This window comes from Nycticebus coucang, chromosome 3 (assembly GCF_027406575.1).
Source record: "Nycticebus coucang isolate mNycCou1 chromosome 3, mNycCou1.pri, whole genome shotgun sequence".
Lineage (NCBI taxonomy): Eukaryota > Metazoa > Chordata > Mammalia > Primates > Lorisidae > Nycticebus > Nycticebus coucang.
This window is the reverse complement of record NC_069782.1, coordinates 7302374-7322444: the sequence shown is the minus strand read 5'-3', so window position 1 is coordinate 7322444 and position 20071 is coordinate 7302374. Positions and strand designations below refer to the sequence as shown.

The 20071-nt window shown below is 50.2% G+C and overlaps 1 protein-coding gene across 3 annotated transcripts in view; it reads left to right on the top strand.

Annotated features, from left to right (window-relative positions):
* Window positions 1-1374: 1374 nt before the first annotated feature.
* The window catches only part of TEF (TEF transcription factor, PAR bZIP family member), a 32768-nt gene continuing 14071 nt past the window's right edge, over window positions 1375-20071 (top strand). The window contains exons 1-2 of one of the 3 annotated variants that reach the window (XM_053584836.1): window positions 1375-1631; window positions 19552-19869. In XM_053584836.1, coding sequence (XP_053440811.1) covers window positions 1565-1631; window positions 19552-19869 — 385 coding nt within the window. In that variant the 5' untranslated portion in view covers window positions 1375-1564. Of the gene's footprint in view, window positions 1632-15493; window positions 16199-19536; window positions 19870-20071 lie in introns of those variants that run through there. The other 2 variants (XM_053584834.1, XM_053584835.1) reach the window with 2 other exon arrangements.

Sequence of the window (20071 nt, the reverse complement as noted above, 5' to 3'; positions counted from 1 at the left end):
AGTCTGAGACCAGCCTGAGCAAGAGCAAGACCCCCGTCTCTAAAAATAGCCAGGGTTGTGTCAGGTACCTGTAGTGTCAGCTACTTGGGAGGCTGAGACCAGAGAATTGTTTGAGCCCAAGAGTTTGAGGTTATGCTGAGATATGACACCATAGCACTCTAACAAGGGTGACAAAGTGAGACTCTGTCTCAAAAAAAAAAAAAAAAAAAGGTAATTAGAGGATAAGATGGGGGTTTGGAAGGGGAGAAGCCAGAAGAGACTCCTGGAGTATTTTTGACTCTGTGCAAAATGAGATTTTGGAAAACAACAAAACACTGCATAGAAATCAGCTACATTGCAGAAAATCAGATCCTTATTGCATCCAACCTGCAGCTTCAGAACTACAAAACCAGACCTGAAAGGAACCTTAAAGGTTACTGCACTGAGTAGTTTTGGAATTGAAACCCAGAATTACTGCCCAGCTTGTCCAAGGTCCCACATCAATGAATGGCAGAATTGAGAGCCTGACATCCCCAGCAAAGTCCGCCTTTGCTCTGATGCCCATCTCAGGTAGATGGCAACATACAGAATCTTGGCATCTCCTGCAACACTCAAGCAGCCTGGGGACCACAGAAGTCAGATGGTGTCCTGGTGGGAGGCCAAGGCAGGGGACTAGCAAACAGCCAGTTGCCACCTGAACAGCTAAGACATCAGGGCAAACCTGAGCCAGGCTCGCTGAGCTCCCCCTTTTGGTGGTGTCTGCCCTCCCAGCACTTGGGTGCTTGGCACCTGCCTCTTCTCCCCTCCACCTAGAAGACCAAAGAACCTCAGGCAGCAGGTTTTGTCATTTCCCTTTGGAGAACAGGCTTCAGGTTCTGCAGATGGTATAAAGCCCCAACTAGGCATGCCTCATGCAACTGATGTGCCTTGTTGGGCAAGTGTGCAAGGCACACACACGTCAGCATCAAAACATGCCACAACCCCTTGTAGTGCCACTGGTGTCCTGTATATGCCAACGTGGAGTATCTTTTGTGCTGAGCTCCCTAGGATGCTGGTCTGGCCTGTCATCCTTTCTTTCTGGGGCCTCAGGTCCAACCCAGGATGGTTTCCATGGCACACCCTGCTCCCGCCGAGCCTGGGGCCTCCAGGGCTCCTCTGCCCCTGTGTTCCCAGGTGTGCTTGCTGTGGGTGTGGAGCTCACCGTTCTCACCTAGCAGACCTCTTACGGTTCCCAGTCTGGGGAAGAACTTCCCTTTCCAAAGTTAGATAACAGGCCGGGTTCTCTGTCAGAGGATTGGTGCAGTGGCTCCACGTGTTACAGCTGGCACAGGGCCAGGCCCGCCCTGCCAAGCAGCGGGAAGGGAAGGCCTGGCTGCAGCCAGAGCTCTGGAGCTGGCAGGTGGCCGAGGCGGGGGTGGCCAGGCGGGCTGAGCCAGTGTTGTCCATTGGCTGCCTCAGGCTCCCACCCCGCCTGCCTCCCTAGCCTGCAGCTCCTCCAAGTCCCTGCCTTTCCAGCTGCTTTTGAACTCCCCCAAGCAAACACCTCCCGCTGGGCTGTGTGGGGCTGCAGTTGGTGGCTCCTGCCATGGACATGCCTGAGGTCCTCAAGTCCCTGCTGGAGCACTCTCTGCCTTGGCCAGAGAAGAGGGCAGGTAGGAGCACTGGTGGTCTTTGCTGGCTGACTGCCCAGGTGCCCGAGGGGTTGGGGCAGCCACAGGCACAGTGGCAGGACTGGCATCTCCAGGCTAGGGAGGGGCTACAGCACATCTGCCCTTGGTTCCTGGGGCAGGAGGAAAGGCCGTGGGTGCACAGGGACTGGGGAGGTGTGTGGGGGCCTCACACACTCCAGGGATGCCCTCTAGACTTGCTAGCTTTGGGAAGCCATGGCCAGTGTGTGGCCCCTGACTGGTGCTATGCTCATGTGGGACAAGAACAAGATAGTCCTATTGAAAGAATCTGGCTAGGTACTGAGCACTTATTAAGCGCCCTCTTTCTGCACGTGGTGGGTGGCAGAGGAGCGGCAGAGACTGTGGGTTTGGGCTGCAGGAGCCGAGTCTGGAGAAGCTCCCGCTCGACCGCAGGAGGGCTGAACTCACAGAGGGCTAGAGGTGATTATGTAACAGGACCACAGGGCCGCAGCACTGTTCCTAGGATACCGCCCGCCAAACAAACGAGAGGGTGGAGTGGGTGTGGACGGAGGGGCAGACCTGGCCAGAACCAGGTATCCCCAAGTCCTGCCTGGCAAACCCAAGGCCAGGTTAGTTTGGGGAGAGTCCTGATCAATATTTCACCAAATCGTTTCTGTTCCCAGATGTACTCACCTGCTGGGTACTCAATGACCAACCTCCCTGTTGCCTTTAGAGGGCCGGGCTGCCCTCTGCTGCCTAAGTCTGACTGAGGCTCCTGGGGTGACCCCCAAGGAACTTTCTCTGGCCTCTCCCTCATCCTGCTGTGCTGGCACCTTGATACGGCTCATCCTCAGAAGGCCCTGGCTATCCCTGCAGGAATTCCTTCCACAGGACTCTCTTAGCACACTCCCAAATTTTGGAATCAGGACACCACAGTCCCCAGCCTCTTCTCCCCCATCTAGAGCTGGCGTGGGCTTGCCCTAAAGTCAGACAAGGCTCTGTTCCTCCAGAGACACTGTCCAAGTGAGGAAGGTCACTTCCAGAGTTCGGGGCAGGGGCCCCCATGGGCTTGTTCATGGAGCTTTGGGAACAGGCCCCTTAAACCACAACCCGTGGTTCTGAAAGTTGGGGCAGCCGAGGCTACCCTCTGAGGTGAGGCTCACACAGCTCCTGTGCCCCCAGAGCACTTAGGATAGCAGCTGCCCACCTGGAGCAGCCCACCCCCTTAGGGAAGCCCTCTGCAACTCAGCCTGAGGATGAGTCCCCAGTTGGAGTCTACACTCACAAAGAGACCACAGCTGAGATTTTTTTCCTTTTCTGAGTGGCCTGTTTCGGTGGCCAAAGCTGAAGTTTTCTAGAAGCTAAGGTAAAAGGGTTCCCTTCTTGGTCTGACACCCAGAGAAGTGGTATTGCCCTCTCCTGGCCCTGCCCAGGTGTCCGAGGACAGTGTCCTGCCTGCATAGGAGTCACAGGGCTCCTAGCTCCCAGCTGGGCAGGAAGGATCCTTGAGGCAACTCAGGGCCCTGCTCCTTGGATGAGCATAACAAAGCCTGTGAAGTGTGGCAGCAGCTGCTATCTCTGGCTCTCTGCTGGTCTACAGAACCCCATCTCTCACTGTGATGGGCAAAGTCAGGGCCCAGCACTTAGGGGACTTGCCTGTGGCTTCAGCACAGCTTTAGCAAATACTTCGAGCCCCGGCTGAGGATTAGTAAGTCTTGTGGGGCTGAGCAGGTCCAAGGGCCAGAGCCTCAGGCCACCTCCTATTCCTTCACGTGGCATTTCACTGATGGTTTGAAGCATGAGGTCCCACTGAACTCACTGAAGCCTGAAGCCACTTGGGTGGATAAAATGAGAAGACAAATGGGTCACAAAGACCTCAGTCACATTACTGCCCCCAACCAAAGCTGTCAGACTGGCCAGACTATTTATAAAAACATCTACCTGCAAACCAATATACCTTGGTGGAAAGAGAGAACAGCCACTATACAGGACTGGGATTTTAAACAGTTGTACAGCGAGTGCCTTAAAACTTCTTGTTGAAACAGCTTCTCTCCCATCTCCCGCTGCTCTAGCCTTGAAGCTCAGTGGAGAAAGCAGAGGTCAGTTGCATCAGAAAACAGGGACACCCTCAGGGTGCCCTTAGTTTTGGTGGACTTTCTGTTGCCCCTGTAGGTGTAAAAGGGCGCATGGTCCTCTCCTTGGAGGACTGTCCACACACCCCCCACTTGCTCTTCCTCCCCCAACCCAGGGGCTGTGCTTCAGCACACATTTAAGTCACGTGCAGAACTTATCTTGGCTTCAGTGGGAGGGAATTTCAGAGGAGCCGTCAGGAGTGAGAGAAACTCCAGGTGTGCTCTCTGCAGCCTCCCCTCCACTTTCTAGTTCAAAGAGATTCTCTGAGACCCAAACGTGGGGCCCCACTCCCTCTTGCTGCCCCGGGGCTCCCAGCCCGGCCTGCAGCCTGCACAGGCTTCTGCCTCTTTCCTGTCGCTGGGTAAGCAGAATTCCTCTAGCAGAGCTGACCAGACTCCAGACTCTCTTGGCTGTCAGCTATAATGGCTGCTTGGCAGCCCTCACCCTGGACCATGAGGTCACCTAATTTCTGTGGGCAGAGAAATCCATGCCCAGTAAAAGGGTGGGTCTATGCCCCAAGCCCTGAATCAGTTTCCCCCTGTGTCTCTGCTCCCTGGTTCCTGAAGACTGCTTTCTCTGTCTTCACTCCCGCTCTGTCTCCTGAGGATCCTCTTCCCAGACCAGATTCTGTTCCAGACTCCATTTCTCACTTCTTCCTCCTCCAGTTTCTAGAGCAGTGGTTCTCCACCTTCCTAATGCCATGACCCTTTAATACAGTTCCATAGGACCCACAGGTTGAGAACCGCTGTTCTAGAGAGACCCCACGTCTCTAAACATACACCCAGCTCTTTACACTTAATCCTTTCCTCACCCCATGGGGCTTGACCGTGCTTAGAGGTGCCCCGTCATCTTCCTGCTGTCTTCAGTGGCTCAGGCCTCCTTTTTAATGAGCTGTGAAGTATAAAAACATACTCAGGGCCTGAGTGGGGCCTTGGCTTTGAGCTGGCCAGGCAGGGTCTCTCCCTGGGGTGCTCCTAAACCAGAATCCCTTCTGGAGAAGCAATGTAGCCCAGGAAAGACATAATCAGAGACAGGATGTGAATCCCAAAACTTCTGCCTGCTACTCAGGAGTCCTTGGCCTGCCTCTTTCTCTCCAGCTCCAGTCTGTGAAAAAGGAAGGAAGAATACCTGTGTCACAAGCTTGTTGCCAGGATTAAATGAGTTATCCCTCATGGAAGTGTTTACAAACTGTGAAGTGCTGTGCTGTTTTCTCTGTTAAAGGCAAAGAGCAGCTGGGCCTGGCATTACGCTCCTCCCACCTACATCACACTTGGAATCTGACCCTCACTGGCTTCTTTCTTTCCACCTTCCTTTAAAGAATGGAGGTTACAAATTTCTGTACACACACAGTGTTTCCTTGGAAACGCATGCTGCGCTGAGGCTCCTAGAGGCGTGTGCCGTCGGCCCTGCATCAGACAGGGGAGCCAGTTTTATGATAACAGGCAGGATCTCAGGGGGACATGCTGGGGCAGAAGCAGCGGTGCAGGGGGAGAAGCCTTGGTATTGCCCTTTTGCTGGATTAAGAGAGATGGGCTGAGAGGGCAAGCTCAGTGCAGCCTGGGCTGTCCCCAGCTTAGCCTTAGCAGAGATCATGTGGCTGCCTCTACTCACAGCCTGCAAAACCAAGGATCTGTGGTCTTTGCTTTCAGGAAGGAGGGAAGAGAAGGGGGCCCTCTATGTGCTGGATGTGTTAGCTCATTTAATCTGCAATATCACCTTCTAAATGGCGTATTTTCCCCATTCTTCTGGTAAGAAAATGAACTCAGATCGGCTACCCTTAGGACTAGTATGTAGACTAGCCTCTCTTTTCTTCCAGAGCCACATTCTCTATTTGTGCCCCTCACAATTCAGGGAAAAGTGAGAAACTCATTCTCACGCATTCTCAGCAGTGTCAGAGAGTGCCCCTCCCGGATGTGTCTGCACCAGGCCTGTCTCAAGGCCAGGCCACCAAAGGAATGACTCCCGGTTCTAATAGTCACTGCTTCTAGAGCATGTGTGTCCTAGGAACTGTGCCACGTGCTTCTACGTCACTATCTGTACAATAGCTTTGCAAGGGAGGTATGATTATCCACTCTACAGGTGTGAGGAGGAACCAACTACACAAGGAAATTTCAGGCTGTGGGAAGAGCACTTGCAAAGGCCCTTTCCTGGGATAGGAAACATGAAAAATGTCTGAGAAAGAAAAGATCTCTGTGGCTGGGTACTGCTACACATGCAGTAGTCCCAGCTGCTCAGGAGGTGGAGGAAGGAGATTTCTTGAACCTAGAAGTTTTTTGTTATTTATTTATTTGTTATTTATTTATTTATTTTGAGACAGAGCCTCACTTTGTTGCCCTTGGTAGAATGCCATGGCATCACAGCTCACAGCAACCCCAAACTCTTGGGCTCAAGTGATTCTCTTGTCTCAGCCTCCCAAGTAGCTGGGACTACAAGTGCCAACCACACGCCCAACTATTTTTAGAGATGAGGTTCTTGCTCTGGCTCAAGCTCGTCTCGAACTTGTGAGCTCAGGCAATCCACCCACCTCAGCCTCCCAGAGTGGTAGGATTATAGGCATGAGCCACCCCACCCAGCCTTGAACCTAGAAATTTGAGGTTGCAGTGAGCTAGGATCAAAATTGTGAAAAGCCACTACACACTAGCCTAGGAAACATAGCGAGACCCTCTCTCTATAAAAATGACAATTAAAAAAAGCCGCTGTGGGGTCGGCACCTGTGGCTCAAGCGGCTAAGGTGCCAGCCACGTACACCTGAGCTGGCTGGTTCGAATCCAGCCCAAGCCCACCAAACAACAATGACGGCTGCAACCAAAAAATAGCTAGGCGTTGTGGCGGGCACCTGTAGTCCCAGCTACTTGGGAGGTGGAGGCAGGAGAATCACTTGAGCCCAGGAGTTGGAGGTTACTGTGAGCTGTGATGCCACAGCACTCTACTTAGGGCGACAGTTTGAGGCTCTGTCTAAAAAAAAAAAAAAAAACGCCTTGGCTGCAGACAGTGAGCAAGGGGAAGAGAAGTACAAGTGAGGTTGGAGAGACCCATAAGGGTGAGAGGCTGCAGGGCCTTGAAGGTCTTAAAGAAGAGTGAGGCTGTCATTTCCCTGTCTGTAAGGCCCTGCCCATCTCCACTAATCCCAGGAAGTGCCAGGTGGGGAGGAATGAGGTATCTCCAGAACCACCTAAGATGGAATCATAGTAAGAGTTACTTTTAACTTAGCACATGCTCTGTGCCAGGACCTGTCCTCAGCACTGTGCCTCACCTGGCTCATTTACTTCAGACCTTCAGGCACACAGAGGTTAAGTAACTTGACCAAGGTTACAAATAGGTGACCCCTGAACAACACAGAAGTTAGGGGCACTGATACCCTACACAGTCGAAAATTTGTGCATAACTTTTTTTTTTTTGTAGAGACAGAGTCTCACTGTACCGCCCTCGGTAGAGTGCCGTGGCGTCACACAGCTCACAGCAACCTCTAACTCTTGAGCTTACGCGATTCTCTTGCCTCAGCCTCCCGAGCAGCTGGGACTACAGGCGCCCGCCACAACGCCCGGCTATTTTTTTGTTGCAGTTTGGCCGGGGCTGGGTTTGAGCCTGCCACCCTCGGCATATGGGGCCAGTGCCCTACTCACTGAGCCACAGGCGCCGCCCTGTGTATAACTTTTAATGCTCCAAAAATTTAACTGCAAATAGCCTGCTGTTGACTAGAAGCCTTACGTAGATAAAATAAACAGTTGATTGACACATATTTTATATGTTACATGTATTCTCATGGTGAAGTAAAAAAATGTTATGAAGAAAATCATGACTGGCGCAGTGGCTCACACATGTAATCCCAGCACTCTGGGAGGCTGAGGGGGATGGATCACTTGAGCTCAGAGCCAAGAGTGAGACTCCTCCACCTCCAAAACAAAAATAGCTGGGCATTGTGCCTCATGTCTGTAGTCCCAGCTACTAGAGAGGCTGAGGCAAGAGAATCACTTGAGGCCAAGATTTTGAGGTTGCTGTGAGCTCTGATGCCATCGCATTCTAGCCCGGGTGACAGAGTGAGACTCTTTCTCCACAGAGTGGAGACCCTGTCTCAAAAAAAAAAAAAAAGAAAAGAAAAGAAAGAAAGAAAGAAAATCATAAGGAGCCGGGTACAGTGGCTCATGCCTGGCCTGTAATTTTGGGAGGCTGAGGCAGGCAGATTACTTGAGCTCAGGAGTTCAAGACCAGCCTGAGCAAGAGTGAGATTCCTGTCTCTACTAAAAATAGAAAAATTAGCCGGGTGTCATGGCAGGCGCCTATAGTCCCAGCTACTCAGGAGGCTGAGGCAAGAGAATCACTTGAGCCCAAGAGTTTGAAGTTGCTATGAGCTCTGACCACATAGTTCTTTGCCCAGGGCGACAGAGAGAGACTCTTGTCTCAAAAAAAAAAAAAAAAGAAAGAAAGAAAGAAAGAAAAAGAAAATCATAAGGAAGAGAAAAAATATTTACTGTTCACTAAGTGGAAGTAGTTCATCATCTATGTCTTCATCCTTACCATCTTCATGTTGAGTAGGCTGAGGAAGAGGAAGAGCAGGAGGGGCTTGTCTTGCTGTCTCAAGGTTGGCAGAAAAAGGCGGAGGAGGTGGGAGGGGAGGCAGAAGAGGCAGGCACACTCAGTGTAACTTTTTTTTGGCGGGGGGGTTGGGGCCAGGTTTGAACCCACCACCTCCAATAAATGGGGCCAGTGCCCTACTCCTTTGAGCCACAGGTGCCACCCTCAGCGTAACTTTTATTGAAAAAAGAAATCCATATAGAAGTGGACTTGAGGGTGCCGTCTGTAGCTCATGCAGCTAAGGCTCCAGGCACATACGTCAGAGCTGGTGGGTTGGAATCCAGCCCGGGCCTGTCAAACAATGACAACTACTCTGTTTTCCCAAAAATAAGACAGTGTCTTATTTTAAGGTGTGCTCCCAAAGATGCGCTAGGTCTTGTTTTCAGGGGACGTCTTATCTTTCCCATAAGTAGGTCTTATTTTTGGAGGATGTCTTATTTTCGGGGAAACAGGGTACAACCAAAAAATAGCCAGACATGGGCGGCGCCTGTGGCTCTAAGAAGTAGGGTACCGACCCCATATGCTGGAGGTGGTGGGTTCAAACTCAGCCCCAGCCAAAAACTGCAAAAAAAAAAAAAAAAGCTAGATGTGCTGGCGGGTGCCTGTAATCCCAGCTGCTTGGGAGGCTGAGGTAAGAGAATTGCTTAAGCCCAGGAGTTGGAGGTTGCTGTGAGTTGTGACGCCATAGCACTCTACCCAGGGCAATAGCTTAAGGCTCTGTCTCAAAAAAAAAAAAAAGTGGGGGGGTGCCTGTGGCTCAGTGAGTATAGTACTGGCCCCATATACTGAGGGTGGTGAGTTCAAACCCAGCCCTGGCCAAACTGCAACAATAAAAAAAAAAAAAAAAAATGGACTCAAGCAGTTAAAACCTGTGTTGTTCAAGGGTCAACTGTAGCTTGAAGCAGGTATCTGTCTGACTCAGCTGTCTTTCTCAGCTCAGAAACTGTGGCCGTCAGGTAGTGGCTGTTCAGTTTTCATGGAGGCTGGAGGTGAGGGCTTCTCCTTAGATATAGCACTTTGGGGGCAGCTCTCCATCTGGATTCTGAACTCAGGGAGTGGGCAAAATGCAAGGCAAGCAGGAAAATAGTACTCTTGAGAGTATTGAAGAGGTGGGCAAGAATTTAGTAAAGACCCTCAACCTACCACTTCTCCCCTGGAACACACTGAGACCAAGGTATAAACCACAGAGCCCCGAACTTTGCAGCCACAGGTATGTGGGCTAGAAAGGAGAGTTGTTGGCATGGGGACTGCTGGGGCACTTGCCATAAGGATGGCTCATGTTTGTTATCCCTGATTCAATTGGGAATCAAACACAATGACTGCTATTTAATGTTAGTAACACTTTAAATGTACATAACTTGGTTCCAAAAGTTTTTATCAACCCTCCTACCAGCACCACCAACAAAGCCAGCCAACAAATATTTACTGAGGTATAAGCCTGAACAAAATGTTGTACTCACCTACATTTAGTATTGGCAAAGGACACAGGTAACTGGGCTTTTTTGAGCTCAAAAGAAGCCTTATCATCATCCTGCCCCATAAACATCCCAGGCCTGTGTCTCATTTTTCAGGAAGTCAGAAGATAGAGGGCGGCACCTGTGGCTCAGTGAGTAGGGCGCCAGCCCCATATGCCGAGGGTGGTGGGTTCAAACCCAGCCCCGGCCAAACTGCAACAACAACAAAAAAATAGCCGGGCGTTGTGGCGGGCGCCTGTAGTCCCAGCTGCTCGGGAGGCTGAGGCAAGAGAATCACATAAGCCCAAGAGCTGGAGGTTGCTGTGAGCTGTGTGACGCCACAGCACTCTACCGAGGGCAGTGAAGTGAGACTCTGTCTCTACAAAAAAAAAAAAAAAAGAAGAGTGAGACTGTCCTACAAATGCTGAATATATAGCCAAAGAGATCATTATGGGATATCTGGTCAAGAGCTCCCATTCTAGGCACAATGTTTGAGACCAGCCTGAGAAAGAGCAAGACCCTGTTTCTAAAAATAGCCTAGTGTTATGGTGAGCACCTGTAGTCTTAGCTACTCAGGAGGCTGAGGCAGGAGGATCGCCCAAGCCGGGAGTTTGAGGTTGCTGTTAGCTATGACACCACAGTACTCTACCGAGGGTGACAAAGTAAGACTCTGTCTCGAAAAAAAGAAAGAGAAAAAAAAAATTAGTCAGGTGTCAGGGCAGGTGCCTGTCGTCCCAGTTACTCAAGAGGCTAGGGCAGGAGGATCACTTGAGCCCAAGAGTTTGAGGTTGCAGTGAGCTAAGTTGAGGCCATGGCATTCCAGCCTGGGTGACTGAGATTCTGTCCTCCCCCCTCAGAAAAGTCCTTCCACACTGGAGTTTAAATAATAATAATCCAAGCTGGGCACAGTGGTCTACACCTGTAATCCTAGCTACCCAGGAGGCTGAAGGGAGAATCAAAAAATTGTGTGAGGCCAGGAGTTTGAGGTTGCAGTGAGCTAAGATGGAGTTACTGCATTCCAGCCAGGGAGAAAGAGCAAGACCTTATTTGCAATAAGTAAATAAATAAAAACTTTTTTTTTTTGTAGAGACAGAGTCTCACTTTATGGCCCTCAGTAGAGTGCCATGGCATCACACAGCTCACAGCAACCTCCAACTCCTGGGCTTAAGTGATTCTCTTCCCTCAGCCTCCCGAGTAGAATAAAAACGTTTTTAAAAATCCAGATTGGTGGCTGGGCCCTGGGCTCACACCTGTAATCCCAGCACTTTAGGAGACCAAGGTGGGCAGATTGCCTGACCTACAGGGAGACCCCCTCTCTAAAAATAACCTGGTGCTGTGGCAAGCACCTATAGTCCCAGCTACTTGGGAGGCTGAGGCAAGAGAATTGCTTGAGCCCAGGAGTTAGATGTTGCTGTGAGCTATGACACCAGGGCACTCTCTATCAGGGGCAACAAAGTGAGACTGTCCAAAAAAAAAAAAATCCAGATTGGCAAAAGGGCTTAATGAAAATCATTTTGTTCTGCATTTGCTCAGTTGAATGAAGTTTTTAACTTGGATTGGTTAGCAGGTTTCTGGAACAGTAACGAGAAGAACATAAAGCCAATCCAGCTCTGAAAAATGGGCACCTCATATCCTATCTCATCTCCAGCTTATACCCCAAACCCACTGTCAGGCCTATAGCCTTGTCCTCACACCCAGAATAGTTCTGTTCCTGACCTGACACAATCTGCATGGAAGTGGACGGGTGGCCCCCACCCACTTCACACTTCACTGTGTTCTGGGAATGCACTTGACATTGCTTATAACCAATAATCCTCACAAGAATCCCATGAGGTAGGCAGGTCCGTCTTGGGTTCACAGAGAAGTCACTCTTCCATATGGCTGGTCAGTGGTCAAGGGAAGACTCTCCCCAGACTAGCCTCCCAAGCCCGCCAAGTCACTGATGTCCCAGACCTACATGTCCTTCAAGCCACTGTACTGAAAACCTCTCAGTACAAAATACTAGGGTATACTTCATATCTTTTTTTTTTTTTTTTGAGACAGAGCCTCAAGCTGTCACCCTGGGTAGAGTGCTGTGGCATCACAGCTCACAGTAACCTCCAACTCCTGGGCTTAAGCGATTCTCTTGCCTTATCCTCTCAAGTAGCTGGTTGTAGTTGTCATTGTTGTTTGATGGGCCTGGGCTGGATTCGAACCCACCAGCTCTGGTGTATGTGGCTGGTGCCTTACCAGCTTGAGCTACAGGTGCCGAGCCATACACTTCATATCTTTAAAGTTCTAACCACATCATAAAATGCTCTTCTTGTGGAGTTTGTAGGGTTCACAGACACTGTAGAAATTAGCTGATCACTTCTTATAACATTTATTCCTCCACTAAGGGGAGGGGCAAGATCACTCTGTTATTCCCACTTTACTGATGAGAGGTGGGAGGGGAGAGGCTGCTGTGGCTCTCCTCGGGTCAGGTTGAGAATGAAGAAAACAGAAAGGGTCTCCAGTCCTAGCATCGTGCTGTCTACTGCAAAATGGCAATGAGCTACCCTCCAAGCTTGGAGTTACAGAGGGCGCGTTTATAATGCTCCCCCAATATTTGTGACACACCCTTTCCTTGTTGGTTATCCTGGGGAAAAACCCTCTCTGGAATGTGTCAGAACATGTACAGAGAACAGAATCAAAACTAAGTTTTGAAGCCCTAACAGCTGGTCTCACTTCTCACCAGAGTCGCTTGTTTCGTTCGTTACTGTAGGCATATCCATTTTGGATAACTATACCCAAAAAAAGAAAATCTAAAGCTTTACTTCCCCTTACTATAGCTCATCTTTGTCATAGACAAATGTTCTTACCTTCAACTGTTATGTTATTAATCCCATCCTATTAGATTGAATTTTTCCCCCTACAATAACTTCATATTAATCCCCCAAAATATCAACTTAATTCTAACTCAGCAAGTCTCTTCATAGCCAAACTGGCTATTTCTTTCTTTTCTTTTCTTTTTTTTTTTTTTTTTGTAGAGACAGAGTCTCACTGTACCGCCCTTGGGTAAAGTGCCGTGGCGTCACACGGCTCACAGCAACCTCCAACTCCTGGGCTTAAGCGATTCTCTTGCCTCAGCCTCCCAAGCAGCTGGGACTACAGGCGCCCGCCACAACGCCCGGCTATTTTTTTGTTGCAGTTTGGCTGGGGCTGGGTTTGAACACGCCACCCTCGGCATATGGGGCCGGCGCCCTACTCATTGAGCCACAGGCGCCGCCCAGCTATTTCTTTTTTAACCTTCCTTTTTTTTTTTTTTTGAGACAGAGTCTCACTCTGTCACCCAGGGTAGAGTGCCATGGTGTCAGAGCTCACAGTAACCCCAAACTCCTGGGCTCAAGCAATCCTTCTACCTCAGCCTCCCAAATAGCTGGGACTACAAGCAGCAGCCACAATGCCCCAGCTAAGTTTTCTATTTTTAGTAGAGATGGGGTCTCACTCCTCAGGCTGATCTCCAACTCCTGAGCTCAAGCAATCCTCCCACCTCTCCCAGAGTGCTAGGATTACCGGTTCAGCCACCATGCCTGTCCAGCTTCCCATATTGTTTTACCTCATTTTCTTGCCCTTTGAAATTTGTTTCTAAAAGCCTCTAGGTCAGTTTCTCCTAAACATATCTTAGTTTAGCCATATACAGAATTCACACAAACAATAATTCCATAACACAACAGATTTTCTGTACACAGTTGACTAATTTCACTAAATTGAGAGTAAATCAGACACTGTACTGGCCCCTGGGATAATGGATACAACACCTAATGGATTTGTACCTATCACAGTTTTAGTAAAATTACGAAAACTACCGCTTGTTGTGGGCTTGGAGTTAGGCATTTACACACAGTGGCTCACAGAAACCCCATAAAGTAGATCCTGCCCTTTTTCCATTTGACATACAAGCAAAAAGAAGCTTAGGGAAGTGAAACCATTAGTTGGAAGCCTCAGATTAAAAAAATCACCAAAGTCATTAGAGTGGCAGTGAGAACTTGAATTTTATTATTTATTTATTTGCGAGAACTTGAATTTTAAAGTCAGACTCTGCCATCCTGTCCCAACCACTACCCAGAGTGCTTCAAATCCCTTGCTTTCCAGGCTTGCTCAGCTACCCAACTTCTTTTTCTTCCTCAATTCCCAGCAAAATTCTGATTGCATCAGGTGGACAACTTTTATCTAGCAGTAAGGCATCTACCCCTGAACCAAGGACTGCGGTTCTACCATTTCCCCACTCCCACTACTAGAAGGCCCTGAGCCATTGGAGGAGACGGCATAACCAAACAAAGTCTCAGTCCTTCGGGGAGTAAACCTGGAGAGGCCAGTGCTGTTTGGGTTTGAAGCAATTATGATCTGTATTATAGAGTACAAAGTTCTGAGTGATGCATAGACGCAGCTTCCCTAACGTCTTTCTGTCTACCCTTTCACATTTTTACATTTCTGCAGATTTCCTGAGGAGCTCTCAAGCAGTATTTATATTTTATGAGAAGAGGTGGTTCTCCCACAAGATGTGGGATCTTTACCCTTATGTCAAAGATGTGTTATTTTTCTAGATAAAGGAAGGGAAAGTCCTAGGAAGGAGCAATTTCAGAGCTGTTTGGGACTGGAGAGATCGTTCAGCCCAACCTCTTAATTTCACGGCCAAGGAAACAAGCTCAAGTGCAGCAACTGGACTTTCTCAAGGTCACGAGCTAGTAAGTGGGAGGACGGAAGTGTGTACCCAGGTCGGGTCAGGGCTGGGCCTCAAGAATGCTTCCTCCACGCTAATGTTTATCTGGCCGCCTGGCCCGCACCGAAGCCTGGGATCAGTGGGCAACCTGACACCCCCTGCAGCTGGGGCCAAGCCCGCTGCCATCCCTGCCCTCAGGCCACCTCTGGGTTGGGCGGGGGAGGAGCGTTAGGTCTGTCTCGACCTGTTCTGATCCTCCGTTTTCAAGTGTCAGGAGTGGGTATTGGTACCCGGTTGAGCTGATGATGGCGTGATCAGAGGTACACACAGCACACGGCACGTACTGTAAAGTACTCAGAGGCAGACGGTCTCTCTGCCGGTGGAGAAGACCTCGGAGGCACGGTACACAGTCTGTGCATTCACAAGTTTGGGGCGCCTTCCTCCTGGGTGGGATTGGTTGTCGTTTTTTTCCGCCTTTGGGTGATTGACAAGTTGGGGTTATATAAAAGGTTACCTAACAGGTTATGTAACAGGTTGGGCTTATGTAAGATTTTTTTTTTTTTTTTTTTACTCATGTGCCTTTTCAGAATCTTTTACAAAAAATCCACTGGGGGTCAAAACTGTAATGTCCATTCGATGGTAAGGAGGCCGCGATCAGTTAAGGTCACTAGGTCTTTACCGTGTATGTTCTGACAGAGAAAAGTCACAAATATTTGATATTTTGGGGAGGTTTTGTACTTTGATTGACTTTGGCTCTTTATTCTTGGTCACTTTCTCTACCTGTCTTGTCACCTGTTTTAACCTTTTTCTATCTAACAGCAGTGCGGGCTGGGCTTCGCATCCCCTTCTCACGATCCTGGGCTGAGTCCCGGAAACAACAGGCCCGCCCATGCCCGCCGCAGCCCCGCACGTGCGGCGCCTCGTGCGCCGCCCCGGGCCCGCCCCCGCCCTCCATTGGCTGTTGCCGCGCCGTCCTCCTCTCCCCCCTCCCTACGCGACTCTAGCTTCGGGTGTGGCTCCACGTGACCCGCGGAGGAACGTACACGCGGGTTGTCGGCCTGCCCTGGCCGGCCTGTCCGCTCCCAGCCCCGCCTCCCTTCGTTGGTGCATCCAGAAGTTTGCGAGGTTGAGACCCAAGAGAAAGGATGCCGAGCTCTGAGAGAAGGCGAGGGTTTTACAAAAGGCGGCGAATGGGACACACCTAGTAGGAGGGAAGGGGCTGTGGCGGCGGCGACCTCCGCCACAGACTCCTGCAGGAGCCAATCAGGAGACGCAGGAGCGGACGGGGCGGGGCTTGGAGCTGCTCACCTGGCCCCGCACGTGTCCAGCTCATCCCCCCCGTTGCCCAGCCAATTACGGCCCGGGACGATGGTCCAATCCAAAGCCGCGATCCCAGGAAGCAGGCCTGGTCTCATGAATAATTAATGTTTCGGAGCCCGTCTGCGGGCGGGGTAAGGATGGAGGGAGGCGGGGGTGCAGCTCAGAGCTTGCGCAGTAGCTGCTCGTGTCGGCAGCTGCAGCGGGTCGCACAGCTCTGGCCCTTCTCGGGGGGCGGGCGGGGGAGGCGAGGTGCGTGAGCAGGGCTCAGGGCACAATGTCCGACGCGGGCGGCGGAAAGAAGCCGCCTGTGGAGCCGCAGGCTGGACCAGGCCCGGGGCCGGGGCGCGCAGCTGGAGAAAGGGGCCTGCCGGGCTCCTTTCCCCTGGTCCTGAAGAAACTGATGGAGAACCCCCCGCGTGAGGCGCGCCTGGGTGAGGAGGGTGGTCCGCGCGTGCCTGGGGGCGGGGTTTCTGCAGGGGCGGGGCCTTGGAGGGCGGGGCTGGGAGGTTGGAGGTCAGGGTGAAGTGGTCCAGCGGAGGGGGATGGGGGCCAGGAATGACTAGGATCCTGGAGGACTAGGTGGGGTGCGGGGGAGAGGTCAGGAGCGAGACGACAGAGGATGGGTCAGGAGGGAGCGTGTGAGCGGAGGTGCAAGTAGGAGGATCTCTTAGTGGTTTCTGAGGAGGCTGGCGGGGGTCGGGAGCAGCCACTTCACTGACGCTCCAGGGCGCCGCCTCTGGGGCCGCCTGCACCGGTTCAATGGGGGTGCTGGTTCAGAATGCCGGTTCCTGGGCCACACCCAGTCTGCAGCTCATAGGGCGGGAGTCTGCATTTTATGGAGCACCCCAATGAACCGCACCCCCTCGATTTCAAAGTCCATCAAAGTTTGAGAAGCTTTGGTCCAAGGTGGCGAACTTTTCGTTGTGTGCAGCCTTCCCCCCCTGGGGGGAGGACGTGGCTTCCTCCCTTAGTATCCCCAGCTGCTAGGTCTACGCTGGAGCCCTTCTGGAAACCTGTCTCACGGCTGCTGCCGTGAGGTGCGGGTGGGGAAAGGGAGCAGGCAAAGATGTGGGTGTCTTTTGAGGGGGCATTTGGGTGACGCAGGAACAGGGTGAGGGTCAGAGTGAGGTCCCTGAGGCCCTTCCCCAGGTTGTTTGGGGCCATAGGGGTCAGGCTGAACTTCACCTTATTTCCTATAGCACAGAGGTCCCTGGAGCATATGTGGAAAGCTGGGGTTGGCCTTGATTTTGGCCTAGGAGATGAGGTTCGGGGAGCAGCAGGCATGCCATCTATTGTGGGGTTTTAGATGCAGTGAGGTATACTTCCCTCTGAGACCTTTTCATTTCTGAGAGCCATCAGTGTAATTCAGGGATTTGGGAGGGGATATAGGTCTTCTGTTAATTGCCTGTCCTGGGGAATTAATTTTCCTTTTAAAAAATGCCATTTCTCTTCTGTTTTGGGGTGTGTTCTGAAGCTCCCATCCCTATGGCTGTCACTTTTGGGTTTATAAATAGCTTCAGCACATCAGGTGAGGGCAGGCTCTCTCCTCCTACTTTGGAACCTCACATATCCAAATTCTTTTGATTGTTTTTAAGGCTGTGTTTTGTTCCAAATCTGAGGCTGAGACAAGCTACAGGGACAGGAGTACACATCTGGCAGGTTCTTGTTTAAGATTACCAGATAATAACCATTCATAACAGCAAGTCTACATTACATTTACAGAATGGTCACAAAGCACTTTGACATATCCTATTTCATTAAGACTTCCACAACATCCCTATAACAGTGGCTCTCAACCTTCCTAATGCCACGACCCTTTAATACAGTTCCTCATGTGGTGATCCCCGACCAAACCGCTGCCCTATAGGGTATTATTCTCACTTCCCAGATGAGGAAAGTTGAGGCTCAGAGAGGTGAAGGTGCTTCTCAAGGTCACATAGTTGGGTAGGCCTTTGACTATGTTTGGTGCTTTTTCTACCGTATCACACTAGGAAACACCGGTATCAATTCTTCAGATCTGAATGATGGACTAGTCCTTTATCTCTTAACAATTTAAAACCCAACCTTACAAAAAATGTTGATTTAAACTATCCTCACTTAGTCCAGGCAAAAGGTGGAACTTATTGTGCCTGTCCTTCAGTATGGCTGTTTTTCTATTTCTATCTCCTCCTCCTGCCTCCTTTGATCCCAGATGACCCCACCTGACATAGGCCACAGTCATTTCTGAACAGAATGTGGAGTCTCGGGCAGCGCCTGTGGCTCAAGGAGTAGGGCGCCGGTCCCATATGCCGGAGGTGGTGAGTTCAAACCCAGCCCCGGCCAAAAAAAAAAAACTATGAACAGAATGTGGAGTCTGTTCAGATCTCAGTGGATAAGTGCAGGTGGGCCAGATGGTGCTACCTAGCCAGCCTATCAAGGCTTGGCTTTTTCTTCTCAATTTATTTTAAATCAAAGCATGATATAGAAGGCAGTTGCAGAAACTCAGGTTAATTTGTATTAGAAGCCATGACCAAGTTCTGTTTGTTAAAATGGTCACCTTCTTAACTCATTGGGTATGTTCAATTTTTATTGGATCAACAGCCTGCTTTTTGTTTATGGTCTAGGAGTCCATGCATGACTGGTTTATTTCCAACATAATCATATTTGATTTCTTCTTTTCACTTCTAAATCCAGAGTTCAAAGTTGTCTCCCTCAATTTTGAAAACCCATTATGAACTTGTCATGATTTTATCTCCCACTTCCCTGATTAGCCTCCCTGTCACTTTGATTTCCTTCCAACCTTGTCAAATTTCTCTCTTGTCTTTTTTCATTGCCAGCTCTTGGATATCCACATGCATAACTTTTTGACTGAGACTATTAAGCAGGATCCAGTCCCTATTAATTGATTTGTTTTGCTTTGAATAGGAGCAATCTGTGTTCTTCAGCTCTACCCTGTCCTTTCTCCCACACAACCTATCTTCAGTCTTTTCTGCTTATCAGGCATAAAGGTCTCTTGAAATGGTTGTTCTGAAAAGGGTCCTGAAAAGACAGCTCCAGGCCCTCTCTATCAAATAAACCTAAAGTGAATCTGTTTGCAAATCCAATATTCTACATTCTGTGTACACATTTTCTCATAGGCCATTGTCTGCTAATTCTTTTCTGGGCCCTTGAGATCTAGAAATGCTTCAGACACAGTCCCTGCCCTCAGTGAGCTCTATGGTGTGCCAGGAACTCCCTAAGACACTTTAAATTGTTAGCTCTAATCTTCACAGAAGAGACAACTTTATTTCCTTACCTATCAGTGGAGGACACTAGAGCTCAGAAGAGCTAGGTAATATGGCTAAGGTCATACATCACACAGCAAGTGGGTGACAGAGCTGAGATTTCTCCCTGGGCTGAGTTGCCATGGAGGAGCATAACCAGAGGGAGCAAGACAGGAGAATTCAAAAGTTGTTGGCCTAAAATTCTCAGCCCTTTCCATGCTAAAATATCAAGATAGGTCAGAAATTCCACTTCCCTTATAGTATGTCCTGCAAATGCTGACCCTACAGCCTGTTGTGAATAAACCCTATGACATGTCAGGCCTCAGAGCATGTGATGAGCATGATGGGAAAGCGAGGCACGGACAAGGGCATGATGCCATCTCCAAAGAAGAAAATCAGCACAATAGAGTAGGCTCTTGAAATGCATGGGATGGAATCAGGGCTCTGAAAAAGCTGGGTAAGGCCTGTGAGGCTCACTGCCTACCATGTACAATTGAGTTACCCTCTTGTGTGATGTCTCATCACAGATTTTGTGTCTGCAGATAAAGAAAAGGGGAAGGAAAAACTGGAGGAGGATGAGGCAGCAGCTGCCAGCACCATGGCCGTCTCAGCCTCCCTCATGCCACCCATCTGGGACAAGACCATCCCGTATGACGGCGAGTCTTTCCACCTGGAGTACATGGACCTGGACGAGTTCTTGCTAGAGAATGGCATCCCTGCCAGCCCCACCCACCTGGCGCAGAACCTGCTGCTGCCTGTGGCAGAGCTAGAAGCAAAGGAGTCTGCCAGTTCTTCCACAGCATCCCCCCCATCCTCCTCCACTACCATCTTTCAGCCCTCTGAAACCGTGTCCAGCACAGGTTGGTGACAGGCCTGTGGACAGGGCCACCTGCCCCACCTAAAGAAATCCACTTTGCACTGAGTATGTCTGTCGACACCCAATCCATTGAACCCCATTTCTGAGGGGAAGTCCTGCTAGGGTTGCCATGTGGAGAAGCCCTGTGCTCTCCACCCTTCAGCACAATCCCTGAGTCTGGAGATAAAAATAGTACTGACAACAGC